At 42.6% G+C, this 26774-nt stretch overlaps 1 protein-coding gene across 3 annotated transcripts in view; it reads right to left on the bottom strand.

Moving 5' to 3' along the window:
• The window catches only part of SGCG (sarcoglycan gamma), a 162811-nt gene that overhangs the window by 31090 nt on the left and 104947 nt on the right, over nt 1-26774 (bottom strand). For all 3 annotated transcript variants that reach the window (XM_075266074.1, XM_075266075.1, XM_075266076.1), the window contains exons 3-5: nt 24779-24880; nt 18066-18153; nt 733-852 (exon numbers count right to left, since the gene is read on the bottom strand). In XM_075266074.1, coding sequence (XP_075122175.1) covers nt 733-852; nt 18066-18153; nt 24779-24880 — 310 coding nt within the window. The remainder of the gene's footprint in view (nt 1-732; nt 853-18065; nt 18154-24778; nt 24881-26774) is intronic.

The following is a 26774-nucleotide window of genomic DNA, read 5'->3' on the forward strand; positions in this document are numbered from 1 at the left end:
GAGTAACGTGTCACTCTTGGGTCAAAACCCGCCTGCCACGACTATCACGGCTTCCAACAGTCGCGGCTTCCACCTCCGGAGTTGGCTCAAATGAATGGGCCGACTCTGGAGGTTGCTGCCGCCAGGTGGACGCCACGGTTCAACAAGCCGCGGAAGCCGCCTGAAGAAAGGGTAGCCTGCTTTTTTTTTGCATACTGCCGCTCACGGAAAAAAGTAGCTTGGCGGTCTACATAGACCACCATTGTGAGGGGGTAGATTATGACGTGGATTACGCACCATAATCCTCCCACTTAGTGCCCGTGTGAACGAGCCCTTAGGCTCAAATATTTTCAAATATAATATAATGTATAATATAATATAATATAATATAATACAATTCAATATAATATAATTGAAACATAGTCCATGTGGGATATCCTTGCCCAATGTATATGAACCATATAGAAGATTTGCCTTCCTCTTGTCCTGTACTATACTACGTGGAAGTTTATTGTGATCATACAAGGTCTATGGAAACCATTATAAATAACATTGCTTGGTGTTATCAACCAGTAACAGGTGATACCGTAATTGTACATTTACTATATTGGTATAAGAGGTACAAAATTTCACCTTCTGAATGTCAGAAATGTTTATGATGATATTAAGGTAGGAGAGGTTAGGCAAAGGGTGCAAGGGATTCTTAAAGACGTACAATTACATGAAACCAGGGCCCTATTTTAGTCTGCCCACCTGTGACCACCAACTTGTCTGTTCCAACTAGAACTTCTTTTTCATCCACGGAGAAGAGCATCTTTCCTTTATCTGAGTTTATTTGGAACTGCTGACCATGAGTTTCTACCAGACCAGGACCTGGAATAAAGAAAACAGGTTGATCACATTATCAATGCGACCTAAAGCTCCTGGGCGCCGTATGACAGCACCCCCTCAAGTTACACCCCTGCAAATATGTTTACCCTTACCTACTCCAGTCTCATGACACTACTGCAATTCAGCACAATATACTAACAAAACTTTAGAAAACTGCAACACACAGCACAACCACTAGGTGGACACATTATCCTACAAACAGGTTGGACCTCTCATAAGAGAACACTGCAAAATCATGTTGTTTTGAAAATCTTGTGGCCTATATACCTGGATGATCAGACAAGAGGAACGGTAAAGAAGTACAAATTTGTATAATACCAACATAAAAAAAAAAAAATCTTTAACAGAATGACCATGGGTAGAGATCTATTTTACTGGTTTCTCTTCCATGACAGTAACCGTATCTCATAGCCAGACATGGACCTTTTGATTTACAAGTCAATATGATACATTATGTTAAACGCTTTCCCCTTCCTATTCCTGGTCCATATTTACTGCTTATGTGCTAGACATGAATATTGATTCATACTTGTCTCATGCCCTAATGTGATTGCTTGCTGTGTTCATTGAAACACACAGTATCCGGTGCAGGGTAGGTAAGTGAGCATATCATTATCATATAGATTATTTGATTAGAAATACATGAGACTATATCACTATAGTTGTACCAAGTATAAATGGAGAGTCAGCAAAATGGGGAAACTGTATTATGAGCTTCAGAGACGAATACATTTCTCGCGTTCGAGACTCTGATATGATATTACTAGTATAATTGTATATTGTATCTACTAGCACTTTATTACAACCATAGAATGCACTATATATCATACCCCGGACAAATGGATTCCCGTGCAATTTTTTTTATTAGTCCCACAGCAAAAAAAAATAAATAATAATGCAGTTTTTGAAGTGTCAGCTTTTATAGAAAAGCGGAGAAAGTAGCTGTGGATGTACCAGAAATACCTAAAACTGGAATACGCAAAACATAGTGCTGAGTTACAGTGTTACCCCATGTTGGACCTTACTTTAAGGGGTCTCACATCTGGTATTACCAATGATCTTTCATGGTAGTCTTAGTAATATACAAGCACTTGGTGTGTACTCTCTCTAGCCAGTATTTTTTCTAGCTATACAAGGTAGCCATCAAAATATGCTATTGCTGAGGTTGTCACCCATGTCTAGTACCTGCACCCATGTCTAGTACTCATACCCAGGACTGTCATCCTGTTTCTGCAAATCAGTACAGAGATAATACTGACTGCTGTGAGGTTGATGTCACCAAAGGTCCTTGAAGTTGCACCAACTACACTGGGGGAAGTTAAACAGGGCGTGGTCTCCTAACAGTGACCTATGGGGGAGGGGGGTATAGAAATCAGATTATGAGAGGTACGGGGAGGAACTTTGACAGAAGAGTTAAGATAGAAGAATACGGTGATGAAAATCTTTGGCCCCCTTGGTAGCCCTCAATAAGATCTGCTGGCAGCAGAGAGAAAACTCCTGTTTGCACAGAAACCCATGTTAGAAAAAAGAGGTCACTCTGTCATCATGTGAGATATATAAGATAAAACCAGGGTAATGAAGACACTATTAGTAGATAATAGAGATGAGCGAACAGTAAAATGTTCGAGGTTCTATATTCGTTTCGAGTAGCCCCTCAATATTCAACTACTTGAATCAAATATCGAACCCCATTATAGTCTATGGGGGGAAAATGCTCGTTTCAGGGGTAGGCAACGTTTGATCAAATTATACTTACCAAGTCCACGAGTGAGGGTCGGGCTGGATCCTCCGTGCAGTCTTCTCCTTACAGCGTCCCTGCGGCATCTTCCGGCTCTGAATTCACTCTGCCAGGGCAGAGCTGACTGCGCATGCCCGCACTACAAGCGGACATGCGCAGTCAGCTCTGCCCAGGCCCGATGCCTGGCAGAGTGAAATCAGAGCCGGAAGACGCCGCGGGGAAGCTGCACGAAGAAGACTTCTAAAGGTAGGAGAAGAACCAGCGTTGATTGGCCGACTGTATAGAATTTGGCCAATCAAGGCTGGTTCAGCATCGAACTTTTACATTCGAATAGCGAGTGGTACTCAATCGAGTATGAGTATTTCGAATACTGTAGTATTCGATCGAATACCTACTCGATCGAGTACTACTCGCTCATCTCTAGTAGACAACTGTCACTATTGAGTGGATGGTCTTTTATACTATACTGTAATGAGTCAGAGATATGCTTTATAGCAGTCACGTGGTAGTCTGAATATGACTCTATGGTAAAAAAAAGTTGCAACTTTTTGTCTAAAAACTGGGATACAATGTATGATAAATTCCCCAAAATTCTATCGAAAAGTGTTATGGGCCTGCTCTGTGACTGTACCGAAGTCATTGCATAGGGAGAGGCAGGAGATAAGCTGTGACCATCACCTATTGTGATCGGCGGATCCTGTGTCATCCCTATAAAGGTATTAACTATCATTGTAATCCCGTGATGATAATGAGATGTCTGAGGATGTAGGAAGTGTCAGTCTAATTTGAGGTTCGACGATCAGAGTGAAACATCTCGGCATTTTTTTTTAAATCTAGAGAGTAACATGAGAAAATAAATATATTTTTAAGAATTTTTATGACTTTTTTAACCTTAAACACTCCATTTCACTTTCTGATGACACGTTCTTTTTAAAAGTTATCTAAAAAAGCGAAACGTAAAAAAAACTGTTGAAATGAATAAATTTTGTTGCGCGGAGACAACTCCGACAAGCAGCCTGAATAATTACACATTGTCAGACCTTGTAATTACATCTTATCACATCGGCATTATTTTAACTTTCGTTGCATTGTTCATTAGAAACCCTTCATAACTGCGGCTAATACGTTTCTAGATAATTTGATAAACTTTATAATATATCCTTCGCCTTCACCCCTGTATTAAATCAGCGGCCCTAATGGACCGGCCACATATTAATTAAAAAAAAACAGTACAAAGGACTTTTACGGAAGGCAGATCGGAAACAAAAAGTAAGGCGGAATGGGAACAGGCGATTTGGGGAAGATAAATTCTAAACCGCCCTCATTTGGGATTCATAAAGGATACGAACCTAATGAGATTATGATGTTCGTCATTAGGACAAGTTTGCAAACCTGGCTTTAGGGTGTTTCGCGAAGAACAACCCTCTGCGCACGCTTCATTAACGCCGAGCAATCGTTTCCTATAGAGCCGTAATGAGCTAATATGTACTTAAAAAAACATATTTTGGTTAAACTAGAGCCCTATAAAAATGCATAAAATAATTTCCTTCTGGATGTTATTATAGAGAACGAACAACAGGCTGAAGCTTATTTAATAATGTGGTTAAAAAAAATGAAAATGCGTTGTGCGCCGCATTTGTTTTCATTATTCTGTCTCCGGGCGGATGAAAGCTTACGCGGTATGTGATTGGTTTAGTCTCCTGTTATTTGAGTTGCAGCAGATTTCTATTATTGACACGGTGATATTAGGTAGACTCTAGAGTCAGGTTTTAATTGACTTTGTAATTTGTCCAGATGCTAAATATCTCATTATTTCATAAACGGAAAGCTATACACCTCATTCCGAGCGACCGCAAGACGTGGGAATGTTGTCTTGTCGCGTTGAGTTGAATTCTCTCCACTGATGTTTGCACAATTTTTTCTGGTTGCTTAAGGAACAGGTTAATTTTACAAACAATCTACATAGAAAGTTAAGTCACTTTGTAAATACGTCGCATAAGTTATTCTGTACAGAGCCTCAGAGCTGCACTCACAATACTGCCATCTGTAAACCAACAGCTTGTTGATGGACCTACCTTCTTCAAAAGGACCTTCCATGCAGGGGTGAACCTGCCTGTTTCGCCGCCCGAGGCGGACGACAGAAAGCAGAGCGAAGGGGGTGTGGTGGAGCGGCGTTAGCAGGCCTGGAGAGGACTTGCTCTCTGCCTGAACGTGAGGGGAGGCCGCTGGAGCAGCGCTGCTCCAGCGGCCTCCCCAATCCACCGCTCGGTGACGCTAAGCCAGTCCAGGACAGCTTGTCCTGGACTGGCTTATGTAAGCAAAAATGCCGCCCTCCCCGGGGCTCTGGAATAGCGCCGCCTGAAGCAGTCGCTTCAGGTAGCCTCATGGGAGGTGCGGCGCTGCTTCCATGTCCTCTGACATCGGCGGTATTATATACCACTAGAAAGCTGCCCGTGTGCTAAATTCAGTACACTGTCAATATGTGCCGGGTGCCGGAGATATTGGTGTTGTTAGTTTCAGCACCGATATCTCTTCACTGTCAGATGAGCGAGCCTTACTGCTCGGCATCATCGCTATGAGGAATGCCCTCTGGACAGTACAAGGCTATAAAAGAGTACCATCATGGTGGGTGTTCTTCACAGCCCAGCAATGATGCTGAGCTGTAAGCCCCGCCCTTCTGACAATGGAGAGATATCAGTGCAGAAAGTAACCGCACCAATATCTCTTCACTGTCAGAAGGGCGAGCCTTACTGCTAGGCATCATCGCTATGAGGAATGCCCACTGGACAGTACAAGGCTATAGAAGAGTGCTGACAGGGTGAGTATTCTTCACAGCCCAGTGATGATGCTGAGCTGTAAGCCCCACCCTTCTGACAATGGAGAGATATCAGTGCAAAAAGTAGCACCACCGATATCTCCGGCAACTGGACACATACCAGCAGCTGAATTCAGTGCACTTTTAGTGCAGTCAACTTTCTAGCAGCATATAATACCGCCAGAGGACATGAAAGGTCCTCTTTAAAGAGTTCAATAAAAAAAAGGGGTTTCAATACACCATATTACCATATAATGCTTGGTATAAAAGTGACACTCCTCAGAGTGTAAGTCACCAGAATAACATTGAATAAACATTAAAAGAGCAAGGAATTTTCAGATTTCAGCTCCGAGGTTTGCAGAATGGTGAGTTCAGCTCTGGGATTTAAAACAGTCCTGGAAAATTGGAAGCTCCGCTATGAGTTAAGTGCTTTGGTTGCGACAGAAGCCATATATTCATTTCCAGCGTCAGTCTAACCGTCCATTCACATAATGTTTTTTGCATCCATTTAGCAGATCCAACAAAATGGATGCAAACTGATGGCCAATCATTTATATACTTCATGCTCACTCCTCCCCCTCCCCTCTCCATAGACTTCTATAGACAAGTCAAGTATAGACAAGTATATCTGAGTGTAGAGTTGGGCGATTAATCTAATTAATTTAATTAATTCACCCACTTAAGGGATCTGTTGATTTTGTTTTTTTAACAAAACTGTCAAATTGATTCACATCTTAAAATGGCGCTGCCCTGCTTATCAGAAGAAAACTGGGCGCCATTACCGCTGTATAAGATGTGTATAGTGCTACCCCACTTTAGAGGCATCCCCCCCGCTCTGCACTTCCCCCAGTGCTATCCCCCCTCTGCACTCCCCCACTTCATTGGCATCCCCCTCTGCACTACCCCAACCAGTGTAGACCCTCACTAATCCAGGGAATGGGTGTTGTTTTACCTTCATTGTGAATGTAGCTTTGTTGAACACATGTACACTCCTGTTCACATTCATTTCAATTGAAGCGCTGGAAATAGTAAAGCATTCTCATCTAAGTGAATGGGGATGGGGGCGAATCTGTCTTCACCGTAGCTACGTTCACAACAGGAGCAGAAAACATCCTGATCTCATGATGAGTGGGGGTCTTAGCAGTTGGAGCCACACTAGTCAGTCATTTATCCTCTATTCAAATGCAATTAAAATATTAATATTATAAAATATTATATCAAAATAATAAAATCAAATTGCGATTTGGTATTTTTTTTTTTCATTACATTTAACAAAAACAAAATTAATATTCAAATAAAAAATCCTCCATAGGGTTGAAAAAAATGGGATTTTACTTTTTGGCAAAATTGGCCAACACCAGGGATTTTCACAGTGAAAGTCACTTTAGCAGATGGAAGTGGGGCAGGGAAGGGAAGGGTGCAACCTCAAGAGAGCAGAAAGAAGCAGAAAGAAGCTTTTGTCTCTGATAAGAAACATTACAAATCGCCTGCAATATTCATTAATCCAATCTATGTTGAAACCATATAGTGTCTATTTAAAGACCTAGTCTGCTTCTACTACTGCTACTGCGCCATTTTATATCAATGCCAGTTCGCGAGTTAGACGGGACCCGAGGACATCGCTGGAAGAGGAGGCGTGGCTGAAGATGACGTTGGACCCTGAATGCTCGCCCCCCGTGCACATTCGGTAAGTTGAACATATTCTGTTTTAGGGTTTTATTTTAAAACAGGGGAGGTAGTTTAATATAACTTTACCGGTGCCTGAATAGCCCACGCATATGTGGGGCTCTATCAGCATGATTTTGCTGATAGAGCCCCTTTAAGGGCCTGGTGCTTCTAACTGACCGACCCGACCTGCGTTTTGTTAGGTCTGGGCCACGCCGCGGGGCCCGGCCTGGCCTGGGCTACCCCATTAAGCACATTTTTGCAGTTGATATTGCATCAGCTTGGGCAAGATGGCTGCCGTCATAGAATTTACCGAAAACAGAATAAAAACTAGTGTAATAAAACAAAAGAGTATCTTTCACGGAACCATGGTTCATTGGAATCTTACTGAATGTATTTTTGTACCCGTGTAAGTAACTGTGTGTGAGGAAGAAGACGTCGTCTCGCAGCCTGGATGCCAATGTGTGTATGTAGCCCAATGAGTCACTCTAATCATAGGCTACATGTCCTAGTATAGTAACTCGTATTACAGTATATGACACATACAAATGGCCTGCTCTCTAGCAGCGAGTACATAAGGAACACTCTTTTCGATAAATGTAATATGAAAAAAAAATATTATAAAAGTAATAAAACAATTCCCATCACACCAAAAAAAAAAATCCCTACAGTACATTTGGATTAAAACCTTTCGCCGCTGCAAATGCGATACGTGGCATAAGGTCACCCGCTGGGAAAATGACCTTTTGCATTCAGCTAAAAATTACATAGCAACAATACAGGAACATAATGCTGATTTAAGATATCTTTAAGCTTTGCAGATACATTTACAGTAAATATTCACTGACCACTAATGGTATATAGTTTGGTGTTCCATATAATGAGATTTAGGGCAGTATACAAGTATGCACCTTATGACAAAAAATACAACTAAAACTGTAAAATTTATAATAACAATTCAAATAGAAAAATTTCCAAAAGACAAAAATGACAACATAAAGATGAAGGTTTATTTCGGAACCATAGGACACCTAGAGCCTGTATATGGGATTACTGACACTGGGGTAGCTGTAGGGAATCAACACTTACATGGTCAGTAGCTTTTCACACAACTTATGCTCAATCTATAGAATAGCCTATCCTGAACATATTTGTAAATCACTTTCATTAAAAAAAATCTGATTTTTTTCCACCTTAAAAACTGTTTTGAAAGTCCTGCCACTAGGGGGCTCCTATCTTTTAAATCTGCAGTCCACTCCCTGTTACTAAGTAAAATACGTCCTTAGTAGCAGAGGCTGCTGGGATGGGAATGTAAGAAATAGGTGGACGGTCCAGCACCTTCTTCACAAGCATGGCCTCTGCAAAGGCACTTCTCTCAGCTCCAGTGGCAGGGGAGGGTATGGGGCCTGTGGCCAGCTGGATCACAATGATAGCGGTCGGGGTAAACCTGGTTCCTGACCGCTATACATATTGTCAATGGAAAGGTGCCCAGGATGTTATCGGGCCCCTTTCCAATAAATGCCAACCCTGGGAAGGTGGATAAAAATAAGAAAATATTTATACTCACCTCTCCTGGGCACAGCATCCTCTCCAGGGCTTTTCTGGCCACTGACTGAGGTCACGCGTCCCACAGCATAATATACGGTGTGGGGGCCACTGTGGAGCATATACTACTGTATGCAGGCCACTGTGGAGTATACACTACTGTGTGGAGTCACCGTGGAGCATATACTGCTGGGGCCTGTGATTGTTCCCCAGTGATCAAATGGCGTAATGGCATCATCACGCCCCATGTGAAAGCTGAGGCCAAATCACATGCCTCAGCAGTGATGTCTAGGGTACTTGGTCAGGAGGATGCCCAGGAAAGGTGAGGGAAGGTGATTATAAGTGTTTGTTATTTTTAGCCACTTATTAATTACCCTACTTATTATACTCTGAGGTCTGAGATTACCATAAACTATAATAATAGCACTGGCTTGATGGGGTGGCTCTTAGGAGCTTATGATACTGTGTGGGGGCCACTGTGGAGTATATAATACTGTGTGGGGCCACTGTGAGCATATAATACTGTGTGGGGGCCACTGTAGGCATATAATACTGTGTGGGGGCCACTTTGAGCAAATAATACTGTGTGGGGGAAACTGTGGAGCATAATATACGGTGTGGGGGCCACTGTGGGGGCATATACTACTGTATGCAGGCCATTGTGGAGTATATACTACTGTGTGGAGTCACCGTGGAGCATATACTACTGTGTGGGGCCACTGTGGAGCATATAATACTGTGTGGGGACACTGTGGAGCATATAATACTGTGTGGGGACACTGTGGAGCAAATAATACTGTGTGGGGGAAACTGTGAAGCATAATATACGATGTGGGGGCCACTGTGGAGCATATACTACTGTATGCAGGCCACTGTGGAGTATACACTACTGTGTGGAGTCACCGTGGAGCATATACTGCTGGGGCCTGTGATTGTTCCCCAGTGATCAAATGGCGTAATGGCATCATCACACCCCATGTGAAAGCTGAGGCCAAATCACATGCCTCAGCAGTGATGTCTAGGGTACTTGGTCAGGAGGATGCCCAGGAAAGGTGAGGGAAGGTGATTATAAGTGTTTGTTATTTTTAGCCACTTATTAATTACCCTACTTATTATCCTCTGAGGTCTGAGATTACCATAAACTATAATAATAGCACTGGCTTGATGGGGTGGCTCTTAGGAGCTTATGATACTGTGTGGGGGCCACTGTGGAGTATATAATACTGTGTGGGGCCACTGTGAGCATATAATACTGTGTGGGGGCCACTGTAGGCATATAATACTGTGTGGGGGCCACTTTGAGCAAATAATACTGTGTGGGGGAAACTGTGGAGCATAATATACGGTGTGGGGGCCACTGTGGGGGCATATACTACTGTATGCAGGCCATTGTGGAGTATATACTACTGTGTGGAGTCACCGTGGAGCATATACTACTGTGTGGGGCCACTGTGGAGCATATAATACTGTGTGGGGACACTGTGGAGCATATAATACTGTGTGGGGACACTGTGGAGCAAATAATACTGTGTGGGGGAAACTGTGAAGCATAATATACGATGTGGGGGCCACTGTGGAGCATATACTACTGTATGCAGGCCACTGTGGAGTATACACTACTGTGTGGAGTCATCGTGGAGCATATACTACTGTGTGGGGCCACTGTGGAGCATATAATACTGTGTGGGGACGCTGTGGCGCATATAATACTGTGTGGGGACACTGTGGAGCATATAATACTATGTGGGGGGGGCACTGTGGAGCATATAATACTGTGTGTGGACACTGTGAAGCATATTATACTGTCCCAGTATTATTTACATGCCTTGCACTGCAGTTGTGGGTACTACAGCTGTATCCCTTTCAAGTATCTAAGATATCATTGCAGAAACCCTAACCGTTATTACCAAGAATTCGCTCTAGGGAGGGGGCCTGTACAAAAGTTTGCACCAAGGCCCGCAAGACTTTACTTACGCCTTTGCTCAGCTCCATGTATTGCTCTCTGTATCTGCTCACTGTTGTCATGTGTAACTATTCTGGCTAAGCATGAGGATGAAACGAGAGAGGTGCTTGTGAAAAGACTATGCTTGTTTAGGACCACAGGCATTATTTGGTATATACAGTGCATAGATAAGACCTGTCCAAATAACTAGCACAAAAATATATAATACTCGGACAATTGCATGAGGTTTTGTGTACACTCCTGAGACTCTGTGATTTCCTTGAAAACTCAGGTGCCCTTTAAATAATCTCTAGAGTTGGAATGAGGGTGTCTAATTCTCCTCTCATCCTGACTAAAAACAACCCAAGCAGAACCTCTAGAGACGCCTCGTATACATGGGGCAGTACTGTTCTAGGGTCATTGGTGTTGATCAGTCGCGTAACTAGGAATGGCGGGACCCCGTGGCGAACTTTTGACATGGCCCCCCCCCAACCTACACCGACGTCGAAGACCTCGACCGACCCCCTCCTCCGCACTCTATTATGTCCCTTAGTAAGCCCTGCACACAGTATTATCCCCCATAGTGGCCACTGCACACAGTATTATCCCCCATAGTGGCCCCTGCACACGGTATTATCCCCCATAGTGGCCCCTGCACATAGTATTATCCCCCATAGTGGCCCCTGCACACAGTATTATCCTCCATAGTGGCCCCTGCACACAGTATTATCCCCCATAGTGGCCCCTGCACACAGTATTGTGTCCCATAGTGGCCCCTGCACACAGTATTATCCCCAATAGTGGCCCCTGCACACAGTATTATCCCCCATAGTGGTCCCTGTACACGGTATTATGTCCCACTGTGGACACCCATAAACAATTATTATACTCTGGGGTCTTTTCAGACCCCAGAGTATAATAATCGGAGACCCGGGGGAATAAAAACATAAAAAATTACTGTTTCTTACCTGTCCCCGGCTACTACGCTGTCTTCTCCGCTGCCGTCCATCAGCAATGACATCGGACGTCACATGACCCGGGACGCAGGCCGGGTTCATGTGACGTCAGAGACGTCAGAAAGGACGTCAGGAAGGAGGCCCTGGCAGGATCGTGAAGAGGTAAGTAACAGTGTTTGTTACGTTCCCTTACCTCTCCCGGTCCGCCGATCATTATACTTGGGGGTCTGCAAAGACCCCCGAGTATAATGATAGTATTTGTGGGGCCCGCGGTGTCACTTGCCGATTCTGGCCCAGCCCTGTGGCAGCCGCCTCCGCTGCCTCTACGGTAGTTACGCCCCTGGTGTTGATCCTAACATGAACACCTATTGCTGTCTGAGATGACGAATAGCTGACTTACTGTCTCTCAGTTACTTTTCCCTATAGGTTCTTCATGGCACATGCTGGGGACGCAACCCGTTCCATTATTGCCTAATCATCAGGGGGTCCAGATTTCTGCACTACATAAATACACATCTAAACCACCATCAGACAACATTCCTGCGTATGACAGCTGGTGACGGCCATTATCAGACCATTGATATGTAAATTCCAGAACCCCTTTTATTGCAGACTATCCACATGTGAATTGTGAGCAGTTTTTACAAGGTTTTCCACAAGTCCAAACACATATTAATAAGAGAAGGAACCTGAAGTTTTTTTAATGACAGGATTCAGAACATTTTAATTTGACATCAGCGCACAAATTCCCTTTACTATGACAGTAAATTATTGAGCCAACTGTCAAAAGGGGGAGCCGCGGAGGATTACTGTGATTAGGATAATGAATGACTTACATAATTAATGACTTTATCCAAAGTTCTTTCCTGAAATAGATCAAACATAGTTTCCGAAGAGGAGATGCAGATGCAGGCTTACATTAAGCCATGAGAAGATGGAAGGAACACACAAGACGTGCTGAGCTTCTTCCAAGACATAGATAAATACCAACTAGACCAACCTCTTCTCTAGGTTATCCTTTCATATGGTGTAGAGATGCCGGCTCTAAGGGAAGGCAAGCCGAGGTGGCTCTAGACAAGGGCATGGGGGCATTTACCACGTGCTCAAATTCTTGCAGAGCCCTGTAGAATAGAAGACCTTCCTTTGATTTATTTTTATCTACAGTCTACATGGCATTTCTGAAATTTTAAGAAAATGTGTAACTTGTTTGACGCCGAAAAACCAAGTTAAGCTGTTTCTACTAAGAAAGTATCTTTACAATGAGGGTCCATCTTGTCACATAGTTTTTAAAGGGGTGGCTCATGAAAATAACTATTTGGATGTCCCCTAATACCTTCAAAAATTATATAATATCATAGATAAAAAAAGACATGGATATCAAGTCCGTCATCTCGCCCATGGTCTGGTCCTACTGTTCAGCTGTCTTCATACAGTGGAATGTTGTGACGTCCAGTGCCCCTTCCAATGAAGCTACTGATTGTACTCAGCAGTCACATGACTGCTAAGGCCAATCAGCTGCCTCGGGAAGGAAAACGGAACGTCTCAGGTAGTGATGTCATTGTCCTTCACTGAGACCACTGACTGATCTCAGCAATCACGTGCAGCAAGGACTTCCAACGGAAGAAAAAAAGGACCGGGAGGACTGAACCGTGCGGGGAGGCTCCGGAGCAATTTTTTTCACCTCCACTGGCCTAAATAAAAAATTCAATTTTAGCTTGGATAACCCCTTTAAGAAAACGAGCATGTTTATTTCTGTACATTCTGAACTGTTGGTCAAGACCAATGGTCAGTTATTCTCATCTTCATGATTTGACAACATAGGAATAACCCTTTAATAAATCACGTGCCACTTCTTTGTATTGATTCCGTCTTTACAGAGAGGAAAAATTACATTTGTTATTTAAAATTTTAATAAACCCTAAACATTTATTGGCTTTTAAGCTTCTACTTGACATTGGGTAGATTTCATTTTATGCTTAGGCCTTAGTCTACAGGCCAGTAAAAATGGCACAAATGACATATACTGTAGATTGGTATCTGCGTGTCATTGCGGTATTCAAGCATTGAAATAAATGGTCCAAGCAGCAAATATGGACATGTATAGGATCTGTTTCATATTTTACGGGTCTTCCCTTTGATCTGGATACACAACCACAAAAACTACAGCTGTGTTTATGGAGCCTTAGAGTTGGACATCGGCCAAACCATCCCATTCTATTGGACCGGACGACTACAACATCTCTGGGCATAGAGGGATTGGACATGTTGGATTCCAATCTACTGATTTAATGGGAACAATTTGCCCTAAGAAGTCAAGGGCATTTTATTCTCCTCCCCTAACATAGACTACATACACATGGAAAAACCAAACATACATGTGTATGGGGAGATATTGGAAAGAAAAGATGATAAAATGTGTGTCCAACTTTACATCTAACCATGCAAAAAATTGCTTGAGCACCTTACTGCTGCCTTGGTTAGACGTGTGAAGACAACTGAACCAACAAGGGATTGTTTTCCGTTTTCCGAAGACCTGAATCATTCTCTCCATGGTTCACTACAAACCTTTGTATTAAAAATAAAACTGCAATTTGGATGGCAAAATCCCAATGTTTCTAAGGAAACTCTTGATTTCAATGATACAGTATAAAGTATGGCATCTTGCTATACAGGACACCCCGGGCAAAGAAGGAGATTTGACTAAACAGGTCATTAAAACTTATTGAGCCGCCGCCATTCCTCGGGAATAAATGAGATTTCCTTTGTATTCGGCACCATGTCTGTTCATTATACATTTCTAACGGTCACATATACTTCGAGGTTATTGATCTTCCCTGTATATACAGTATATGCATCCGGGTCTTACGTTCTTGACAGTATTAATGAGGCACAAAGTTTGGGTAAAAAATATAGGATAACTTTTCGGCGTTGCTGTTAAAAAATGAGTCAGTTCATTATTCACGATCCTTCCTAAAGGAAAAATAAATATCTAAGGTAAAAGACAGATCAACACAATGCCAAGGCACACAGAGGCAAAAGTTAATTGCTTTGTGGAATTGTCAATTACCATCTAATGAATTTTGCTATAAAATATGATCTGCAATCAAGCGTATTAAGAATAGGAGGGAGCGAGGAGTATGTGGGACTCGGAGGCATATTCTCCTAAGATGTAATAAGTTACTACAGTACTCTAGTAATTACCAGGGCTGAAGGAAGTGATGGTTACTGAAGTGCGGCAGCTAAGACAGTCCCTGATTAAAGAGCGGAGGCGAACAATACACCCGCAAGCAGACACAACAAACTCGGCCAGCCAACTGAACGACTGTTCAATACGTAAAGGCTATGCACACCTATTGCCCCAATGCATCAGAGAAGTAAATCAACTTAGCACATAGTAGTCATTAAAAAGTTCTTAAAGTTTTGTATCTACATCTTCTTTGTATAGGTTTGTTCCATGGTAACATATCAAACAAATCCTGTGTAGCCTGATCTTGCAGTCATACACCAATCTATCTTTTTCTCCACCTCTGACTTCTATACCAAATGAATTACTCACACAAAAATGAGTTATAGATGATAGTTATAGAGTTATACAGTAGAGTTCTTATAGAGTTATTTATAGAGTAAGACCTACAGTAAGACTTATAGAGTAAGACCTACAGTAAGACTTATACAGTAAGACCTACAGTAAGACTTATACAGTAAGACCTACAGTAAGACTTATAGTGTACTAAAAAAAGGGAGAACATTCCTGATCTGTTGTGTTAGGCAAGAGCACACAATTTGGAATCTGGATTCACCTATTGCTAGGATGAATGTGGGGGTGGTCACAACTTCTTCCCCCGATTCAAAGATTGCATAATTTCTTTGTTTCATGGAAGTAAATCCTGGTTGGACCAGATATTGAATGTTTCAAATAGGCCATGTCAACCCTTCAGCCAAAGGTAATCAATTTTATTAATTAATAGTATATATACATATAAAATTATAGCTAAAACGCTCAACTCGTTTCTAGAGGTAAATTTCTCTCATCCTTTACTCCTGTGGAAGGAAGGAATCTACCTCTGCAAACACAGAGCTTTTTAGCTGTACTTTTATATGTATATATACCGCTAATAAATACAATCGAGGCTGACGGGTTGGAGGGGCCTTTTTGAAACCATCAATATCTGGGCCAACCAGGAGTTCATTTGGTGAGACAAAGAAGCCATGCCATCCTGGATTCGGGGGAGGGAGTGGGTTGTAATGCCCTGCAATAAGTGAGTCTGGATTCTGAATGGTCTGCTCTTGCCTAATAGAACAGACGCGTTCTCCCTTTCTTATATTTTGTTCTCTGATGATATGATGTGTTTATGCCGAGTATCATGAATATTGATGCTGTGGATATGGGATTGGCTGGCTTTGGAAGGAGGACCATACTTTGGTCATAGGTTTTGGTTGGCGATAGAGAGGAAGAGGTGTTCATGTACTCCACCCTGAATAGTAAGTGACTTCTTGGTGGAATATCCATGGTTAAGGCCATTCTCCATTAGGAATGATAGAGGTGATCTGACATTTTTTCTCCAATTTTCTTTTCCTTATGAAATATTTATTGTATATTATTAAGAAAACAGAAACCTAATGAAGGGCAACCCACAATGAGAGTGGACAGGCTGTCCTGTGAAGAAAGAGCAGGCTATGGGATGGTGGGGAATGGTGGCAAACAAGACGTATTGTTCAAGGCTATAGTACAGCATTATGGTTATAAGAAACACATTTACATAGGATCCCATGCTTAATGGTTCAGTCTCTCAAGCGCATCTACTTAGTTGTCACATTCCCTTGTTTGTAGTCCATGTTTAGACTTTTGTTTCTGCTATTTTGTGACTTGGCGATCTTCTGAGTACAATCCACTACAAATATCAATATGCTCAGTTCAAACTTGGCTGCAGTTATGTCTTTCCTCAGTGTCCCTCGTAGGAGACTCCTTCCATCACCCTCACATGTGGCCACAAGATTCTTGACTCCTAACTCACTCTTTGGCTTCTCCATGGCCAACTGCTACCCTAGACCTCACACAGGTTCAGTCAGACATTGATGATTTTGGGAAAGCTACCAGCCTCACCAAAGACATTGGGTAGGGAGACTCCCTCTTTTACTTCGTAGTCCTCACATTTAGGAGGAAGACACCCTCTCCAGCCTGCCTCAGACTCTTTATCCAGGACACACTGCTCTTTCTGGGGGATGTTGCACAAAGCGATGTGTCTCCAGCACCGGCCAAGCGTTTTAACCCTTAACACTTATTAAAGTCTATTCTTGCTGCCAATTCAGCCCCTATACATTCTGGTCTGTGCACTTGCAGACTCTTTGGTCTTTTCTAATGCACCCTGGTCTCTGCAGTTACTGTATATTTGGATGATCTGTTTTCTACAAAAATAGAGGATACCCATACCCTTGTTGTACCTGCACCCTTCTTATACACATAGATCTTTTCGGTACCTGTTCCTTGTGCAACTCTTGTGGTCCACTGGATGTCACAGACAACAGGTCTAAACCGATGCACACCTAGATATATGTTTAGATGTTCCATACACATGGGCACACGTCTTAACTGCTCTGTGGAGGTTTCAGCTAAACTATGTGTACTGCTTCTCCTATCTTAAGGACCTGTAGCAGACCATGTGACCAAATGGTCCTCCTGAATGTAACTGCAACACTATATATAAACATTCATAACGTAAAATATATTTTCCACCATTGTATAAAGCCAGGATGAAAATGTATTAGATGTTAGTTGAATAGAAGTAATATTAGTCGGGTTCATCCAACGATCCTTCATAAGTGTTCAATTCCTATACAGCACCACCACAGGTAATATGAAGTATTACACAGTTCCCATTAAAATCAGTGATCAATCTATGTAATTCTCAGACAGGCTGGGTCCTCTAGTGGAAGATGACCCATCCACTCTCCACTTTGTCTAATAGGGTATTTAGAGATAACAATAGACTTATTGTATGAGATTGAACATTATACCAAGGAGAACACAAGATGCTCCAAAGTTTTTGTTTTATCTTTCACATCTGTAGTCTTTTTGTGTTTTATGCCCCCTCTCCTAATGTTTCCTGTACTTCCACTGTCTAATATTTCTCATTTATAGTAGCACAATTGAGTATACTTTCATGGTATAATGATCCGCGGTAGCTTTGTGACTAATACATAGTCCATTGAAGAGTATGCAAGTTTTCTTCTGTTCCATCAATCTTCGGCTTCTATCTAAATAGATTGAACATTACCCTGAAAAATCTGGTCAAGGAACAAGTTGTTTATTTGTCATATTCTGAATTTTCTGCCTCATTATTTTACTACTCATAATTGTCATCCCGAGGCCATTACTTATCTCAGGCTTGTACAGATACATTAATAGCCATTTTTTTATTTTTTTGCTTGGAAAGCTGCAGCAACAATACTGTATTCTGAAGCAGCATCATGAAATGACTTCGGTTTTATCCTGATTTTAGGATTATGTGTTCTTACCCCCCAGTGTTGACTTACCCACTGTCAGTCTGCCTGTGATCTCCCCCTCAGAGTTTCTGGCATTTACAGTCACATTTTGAGAAGAATGCAAATGCAGAGAATTGTCCTGCGGAAAAAGAGACATGAATTAAACCTAATATAAAAGATACATCTCTTGTCCACATAGATCTGTCTGTATATAGGTGGGTAGGCCTTGTTTTTGAAGCTGACGCCAACGAAGGGGCTATTATGCTGCCTGGAGGAGACACTTTTCCTTTTCTCTTGGAGTGTTGAGTTAACAGGTCAAAGGTCACATTTCTCTAATACTAAAATCAAAACAAAAAAATGATCCATTCTTGGATGGTTATGATAAGGTCATGGTACCCTTTGTTGACCAATTAACCAGTAATCGTGGGTAACTATCGTCATTCTAATTACTAAGGCCGAGCGCCAGCAGTAAGGAAATGACACCAGTCACACAATGTTGGTATTAGTTCCTCTCTTAGCCGAGAAGGAAGAACACTGACGCGCTTTATTAAAGGGATTCTACCATTAAAAACTTTTTTTTTTTGTAGATAAGACGTCGGAATAGCCTTTAGAAAGGCTATTCGTCTCTTACCTTTAGATGTGATCTCCGCCGCGCCGTTCCTTAGAAATACCGTTATTTACCAGTATGTAAATTAGGTCTCTTGCAGCAATGGGGGCGGGCCCCAGCGCTGAAAATGCAATGGGGGCATCCCCACTGCTGCTCAAAAACAGGCTCCAGCGACGCCTCTATCTTCTGCTGGATCCTCGCCTTCTTTCTTCATCTTTCTTTGACGTCACCTCCGACGCCTGCGCAGTTGCCTCTGGCAGTGAGACACTAGTAGAGCCGACTGCGCATGCGCGCAATTGCGGCGTCGGAACTATGCGCAGTCAGCTCTACTGACAGGCGAGAGAACTAATTTGCATACCGGTAAAAATCGGTATTTCTAAGGAACACCATGGCGGAGATCACATCTAAAGGTAAGAGACAAATAGCCTTTCTAAAGGCTATTCCGACGTCTTATCTACAAAAAAAAAATGTTTATAATGGTAGAATCCCTTTAAAGCAACACAGGACAAAGAGTTCAATCCTGATTGGTGTAGTATATCTTGATTATGTAAAAAAGAAGCATAAGCAGTTCCATATATAGCCAACTATGCCCGGGGGGTTCACAGCAACAGCTTCTAAATACAAATGCCAAACTTGGAATCAACTCCAGACCTTTTACCCTAAGATAATAATAAAACCCTATGGGTCACCGAAAGTAAAGAATAACTTAAATGAAAAAAATGGTATAGCCCTCAAAACTGCAGGCACAAAAAACCCTGAAAATGTGTGCGGTCCTGACGCAGGGAAAATGAACTAAATTGAACTGGTTAGTATAAAAACACGATTTAGATTTAAATAATAAATAATTTCCTGGTGACACTTTCCCTTTAAATTATAAATACTATATTGTGGACATATTTTGGCATAACCCTACTGGATGGATCTTCTCTGTAGGACCTCGCCTAGTATACTTTCTCTGTTGTATGCGATTGTATATTTTGATATATATTATTTTAATTTTATACAATTGTTATCAATTGTGAACCTGTTGCCTGTGGGTAAGATATTTCTATATTACCCACAAAAACTTTTTTTTTGATTATTTGTGAGCAGAAAACCTGTGAACTGCTTGGGTTAGAGGCTGACTTGAGGGGGTAGGACTTAAAGGAGACCTTTCACCACCTGCGCCAACTCCAGTTATTAGTACCGTATATACTCGAGTATAAGCCGATCCGAATATAAGCCGACCCCCCTAATTTTACCACAAAAAACTGGGAAAACTTATTGACTCGAGTATAAGCCTAGGGGGGAAATGCAGCAGCTACTGGAAAATTTCAAAAATTAAAATGGTCGGAGTTTTTGGGTGCAGTAGGTGCTGGGGAAGGGGAGGGGGTGTTTTGGTTGTCTGTCTGCCCCTTCCCTGAGCTTGAGGACTGGGTTTTTCCCCCACTTGGAATTCAGCCTGGCTGAATATAGGGGATCTGCAGTGCTCTTATTAACCCCTTCACGATGGAATAGGAGCACTGAAGATCCCCTATATTCAGCCAGGCTGAATTCCAAGTGGGGGGAAAAAAAATGTCTCAGGGAACGGCAGTTAGACAACTTTGTTTTCCAGCTACAGCGTTTACTGTACACGAAAAATATTTTTATAGATTGGTAGAGTGGGCGTTTTCGGACACAGGGCTAACTAATGTGTATATGTTTCACAGTATTAGTTTTATATGTGTTCTAGGGAAGGGGGAGGAGGTGATTTGAATTTTTTATACTTTATTATTTATTTTTTTACTTAATTTTTTTTTTTTTTTTGCATTTATTAGACCCCCTAGGGGTCTTGAACCCCAGAGGGTCTGATCACTAATGCAATGCATTACAATGCTAATGCATTGCAATACATTGCAAAAATCGTCATTTCTTTTGCAGGCTGCAAAGAGCAGCCTGCAAAAGAAAAGCACTGCAGCTGCGGAGCTTTTACAGAGGAGCTGAGGGGAATCCCCGGACGCAGGCAGGAGCGTGGACCTGAATGAAGACCTCTGCCGCCGGACCTGAAGGGGAACTGTGGCTGGCCACCGGCAAAAGCGCTGAGGGGAATCCCCGGCAGACTCGGCTGCCTGGATTTCCCCTCAGCGCTTCTGCCGACGGCCGGCTTTTCTTTTGCATGCCGAGGTCTTCAGGTACGTGCTCCTGCCGGGGATCTCTCCTTCAGCTCCGGTGGCCGAGGTACGTGCTCCTGCTGGCAGCCGGGGATCATCCCAGCGCTTCAGGGCCGCATTTGAGAGAGCGGTCTCTCCAGGGGCATGGCGGCATCTCCACTGTAACTCCGCCATTACCACTGTAAGAGTTACAGTGGAGGTGCCGATTCTAATGGCGACCGCTCTGGAGCAGAGTGGTCGCCATTATAGCTACAGACTACGCAGCAAAGACCCGGCATCCAGACCCCGGGGCAGGTGCCGGGCCCGCAGCATCGCCATGGCGATGCTGTTCATCGCAAACTACAGAAGTACTTACGGTACTTCTGCTAGAAGGTCCCGGTACTTCTGCCAGGAGCGTGGCGACGCTGCGGCCCGGCACCAACCCCCATGTCTGTATGCCGGATTTGTAACTACGGTATTACCGTAATGACCCAAATATAAGCCGAGGCAGACTTTTTCAGCCCAAAAACTGAGCTGAAAAACTCGGCTTATACTCGAGTATATACAGTATCTATTAATAGCCACAACTCCAATGATTCCAGCACAGTTGGAAGTTTCTCTCTAGCCCCCACCATTCCTGAGCAACAAGCACCGTTAGCTTTGGTGTCTGATGTGCTATTTCAGCTCTGTACTGTCAGGTGGGCGGTGCCAGGCAGGGGGGCATGATTCAGAGCTCCAATCAGAGGCAGCCAGTGTCAGATCTCAGAATCACACCCCTTGTCTGCGCCTGCCTGACACCGCCTTCCTCTGAGTACAGAGACTAAATAATATATCAGGTACCAAAGATAACAGCATTGATTGCTCAGGAACGGTGAGGGCTAGAGAAGAAGATTCAACTGGGTCGGAATCAAAAGAGCAGCAGCTATTAACTCATGTAAAAAACTGGATTTGTTGGCGGTGATGGAGGGTCCTACTGCAGAAAGGGCACAACAAGGAGGCTCCTGCTGCAGCCAGTTGTCTTACAGACCGTCACAAGAAATAAGATGATGGGAAGGGGTATCATGGCTGATCACTTCAGATACGTAGACAATATTTTTTTCTATATTTCTCAGTTTTCCATTAAATAATACCTGACATTCTGACTTTGTCCTCTCCAGGGACATAGAAGAGTGTGTTTAGCAGTACTGTACACTCTGTTCTATATACTGCTCTATGTGCTAACGTAGCTAAAAATATATGACAACTATGCTCAAGTTTTTCTTTCGTGACCCTCGATAACCTTGTTTTTGTTTGTTTGCCGTTCCTTGCAGTCGCTATTATTCTTGCTACATTTGCGTCCAAGATCAGCACATAAAACAGACGATCAACCCAATTACTACACCAAATCAATGTTAATGTAATATTTCATTGCCATTGTTGTTCGGTATTAATTGTGAACATAATTGAGGACACCACAGCGAACTAAAGGGAATGTTCTCAACAAGACATTTATTACAATAGATTAAATGCCACAAAGGAACATACAGAAAATAAATCAAATTGGATTTAGTTAAAAAGTAAAACTCTATTAACAGCAACAGTCTCTAACAGAGACATTTAATCCATTGCTAGAAATGACTGTGGAGATCTGTTAGTCCCCAATTACGGAAGATTAAATAGTTATGTAATCTGCACAGAAAAATGCAAACTTCTCAGAAACGAGAGAATTATTTCCAGTATAAGCAAATAATGAATGTATTAAATCCAATTCACCGTGGCTTGTTTAGTAAGAATCTGGCTGTAAAATAACCATCATGTAAATATGGGTCTATATACCACTACAGACATAGTTAAAGGGGTACGACATGGGAAAAAGGGTACCAGTACATTCCCTGGCCCACTTGCCAGTCCCCAACAGCCTCAATCTTAGCTTGGCAGTGCACAATTGGGCGACAGTCTCATTCCTCCCCCTCCCCTTGCTGATGCCTTGACTCTTAGTCACATGACCAACTCTGCTCTACTCTATGTACAAGCTATACATACCATAAGCATGACATCAAGGGAAGAGGGGATAAGCACAAAATATATAGTCAATTCCCTCTGTATGAGTCCAACATCTTATGTATTCCTATGCCAAACTAGATAGACAAAACAGAACAAAAGTGAGGAATACTCAAAATAATTGGGGATAAAGTTTATATCTTTAATTAGAAAATATTAAAAGGTCATAGTTAGGGTTGAGCGATCGGGATCGGAAAAGATCGGATTCCGATCGGCGATCGAGTAAATTTCACGATCGCGATCGGAATTCCGATCCCGATCGTTTTAGGCAGGATCAGGGTCGGAGGTTATTTCCCACAATGCTTTGCTACTGGCCAAGCATTGTGGGAAAAGCGAACAATGTTAGTAATGAATGGATGCCGCCGGCACAGGCTGTGTGATGGTATCTACTCTTCTGTTTCCTCCCTGCTATGCCGTAAGAATGAATGGACGCAGCCGGCGCGCAGGGGGTTAAGCGGCCGGACGCCGGCACAGGCTGTGTGCCGGTGGCATCCATTCATTCCTATACTCATCAGCTCTGCTACATCTGAGATATACATCTCAGATGCAGCAGAGCTGAGTATACAATAAAGAGTCGATAGACAAGTCCACTTACCACTGCCGCTCCCCGTCTGTTCTCTTCTTGCCTCTTTTCACACACACCCTAGCTCCCAGGTTACTGTTACACACCCAGGAAGAAGGCAGGGCTTGTGGCTTAGGAGAGTGTGGGTGGGTACTGTACCCGCCCACACTCTCCTAAGCCACAACAAGCGCCGCCTACTCCCAGCATCAGTAACACTAGCCTGGGAGGTGGGGGTAGTAGAAAGAAGAGGAGTGAGAACAGCATGGATCGGTAAGTAGACAACAGGGGGGACTTAGGTAGCCGAGGGATTTTTTAATCACTACACAGCATGGATTCTAACAATTAAAGCGTTCAATTGTTAGATTCCATGCTGTATAGTGAATAGGATCCTTTTTAAAATCCGATCTCCGATTAGTAAAAAAATCCCATTGACTTGCATTGGGATCGGAATTAGGATCGAGATCGGGTTCGAATGAAAAATGATCGGATTTCAAAATCGATCCTGAAAAGTCAAGATCGGCTCAACCCCAGTCATAGTAGAAGGACTGTTACCAACAGACAAAGAAATGGGGTCCCAGACCCACAGAGCATCCAAACATAGCAGGGTGATTGTTAACGTGAATTGGATATAGTCACCTGTACAATAAAGTATATCATAAAAAAGTAACGGTAATGTACACATAAAATGATATCAAGGTGAGTATATAAGTAGAAAATATAGTGGACTCCAAAATCTGTATGACAATATATACAAGTCACAAAATTGTATACTGTTATATAACATAGATGGTCAAATACACATGGTCATAAGTGCCTGTGGACACAAGTATATAGCAATAGTAGTGGTAAATAAATAATGATGACAATAAGGAGGGTTCCTCTAGTATAGGTAAAGAGTAATGAAGCCCACCTAGAAACCACAAGTCATAGTACGATGTGAAGAAAGACTAAATGCCACAATTAGCAGACAGGAGAACACATACCCATGATGGAGTGTATCTAGTATGCCCGGTGGGACAGGACCCGTCCCCAGGTCCTGTGACCATGTGTATTTGACCATCTATGTTATATAACAGTATACAATTTTGTGACTTGTATATATTGTTACGCAGATTTTGGAGTCCACTATATTTTCTACCTGCATTCCCTGGTCCAGTTACCAGTCTCATTACCACTCCACCATCAACCCCAATCTTAGCTTTGCAGGGCACAGTTTGGTGAGAGTATCATTCCTTTGCCTCCCCTGCTGACGCCTTGACTCTCTCTCAGACAAATGACTGTCTCTGCTCTACTCTAAGTACAAGCTATAGGAGTAGAGCTGAGACATTGACATCACAGAGAGCCAAAACGCTGGTAGAAGATTCTGAACTCAAGGATTTTGTCACCCTAACTAGGAATGGGGCACAGGGGATCAGTATATATAATAGTATTTTCAATAGGTCCTTACCAGCCTTGAACGAATTTCTTTGGCATACAATGGATAAAGGAACTCTGATTCCCCCTCGAGACGTAGACCTTCACTCGTAACACGTAAGTGTCCCATTCCAGTCTGCAAGGAAAATAAATTATTATTATAAGGAGATAAATAATATAATATCTACAATTACATATTTTTTGAATGGTCTCCCCTTTAAGAGATCTTTCACCATTTCCTACAACTCCAGCTCTCTGCACAGGCGTGGCGATTCTCCGATTCCAATATAGTTGGAATTTTTTTCTCTAGCCCCTACTGTTCCCGAGCAATAAGTGCTGTTAGCTTGAGGATTCAATATGCTAATTAGGTTCTCTATTGCCAGGTGGGTGGTCCCTTGCTTTAACCGAGGACTGCCCACCTAACAGTAGCATATTGGGTGCTGAATCTAACAGAAATAATTGCTCAGGAATGGTGGGAGCTAGAGAAAAAAAATTATATTTCTAGAAATAGAGTATAATGGCAATTATTGAAAGATGGAAAGAACTGGAGCTGGTAGAGGTGGTGAAAGGTCCCCTTTACAGGGTTGAAAGACATAATGGAGCCCACATTCTAGTGCATGTACTGTACCTCCTCCATATGCCCCCAACACAAATGTCACATACAAAATTTGCCAGGCTACATCAGATACTCTACATGTACAGACATATTGTTGACTACACATACGGCACCTAGTCACAACCTGTATATGAGCCCACAGCTACTATGCAGCATCTGTATACTGCCTGGAATGCTCTGTACATATGGCTCAGCCATGTGTATGCCGTATTAAGGACATATGGCACAACAGAATCCCAATTTTCCTTGTATCGTCTTATTGATTATTTTGCTCCAAGGCGGATTCCTTAGACATTTATAGATTGTCTCATTAAGTTACACAATCAGCGATCAGCAATGGTTATCTTCTCCGCAACTTCAGCGAAACCTCAGCAAAAACTGCTCGAAATGTTGTATTATTACACTCTGTATCACTTTTCTGAAGGATGAAGTAAGAACATAACATAAAGCAGCAGGAATGTATGAGCAATGAGTACTTTGGTTTATATATATACTGTTTATGTGATCTGCATGTGCATATGGGTCTGGTTTTTATGTCTGCCCACCATGTTTTATGAGACGGATATTGCCTGGCTACTCTAGAATACACATAAAGATGGTTTGCTGGTTACTTGTCTGTGCTGCTGCACGGGGCGAGTGTGTGCTATAGTTACACATACAGATCCTTGGCACTGCTGCACTGGCAGCTGGAAAGGCTTTTTAATGAGCAGCCGCTATTACGGCTTTTGGAAGGCGTCTAAGAGAGGAAAGTAGGTTGCAGAACGGTAGCCGCAGAGCTCCACAAACTTTTGTAATTAAAGTAAAATTCATAAAATGAAGATACTTAGCTGAAAAACCTGAAGGCTCAAATGTAGGTGTTAAAGGGCTGTAATTCTGTACACTTTGTCCACCCTTAAAGGGCTTCTCCCACGTAAGATCCGCACCTATCACTAAACAGAACCCCCCCCAGATTCCATCTCCCAGCTCTTTTTTTCCCCACAACTTCCATGACATGCAGACTCGATGGTCAGGATTTATGGAAACAGAACAGAGAGCTACGCTGTTTCCGTAACTCTCATTCACTTCTATGGTAGTTACAGAAACAGCGCAGTTTACGTAAAGCCTGACCATTGAGGACAGTTTGCATTTCACCGTAAGCAAGGTTGTGGCAAGGTAAGGGCCAGGGAGAGGGAGATGCTTATTTTTGGTAGGAGATAGTTGTGTGTCCCAGAGGCGGAAACTACACCCATCAAACATTTATGACAAATCCTGTGGATATGCCATAAATACATTTTAGGGGTTAATTTTTTTTAACTTAGCTCAAAATTGGATGAGGACTACAATTTCTCATGAAACCAATGAAACACAATATGCCAACATACTAAAACCATTGAAAGACTACAAATCACAAATCAAATGATAGGTAACCACACAT

This window comes from Leptodactylus fuscus, chromosome 2, assembly GCF_031893055.1.
Source record: "Leptodactylus fuscus isolate aLepFus1 chromosome 2, aLepFus1.hap2, whole genome shotgun sequence".
NCBI classification, from domain to species: Eukaryota; Metazoa; Chordata; class Amphibia; order Anura; family Leptodactylidae; genus Leptodactylus; species Leptodactylus fuscus.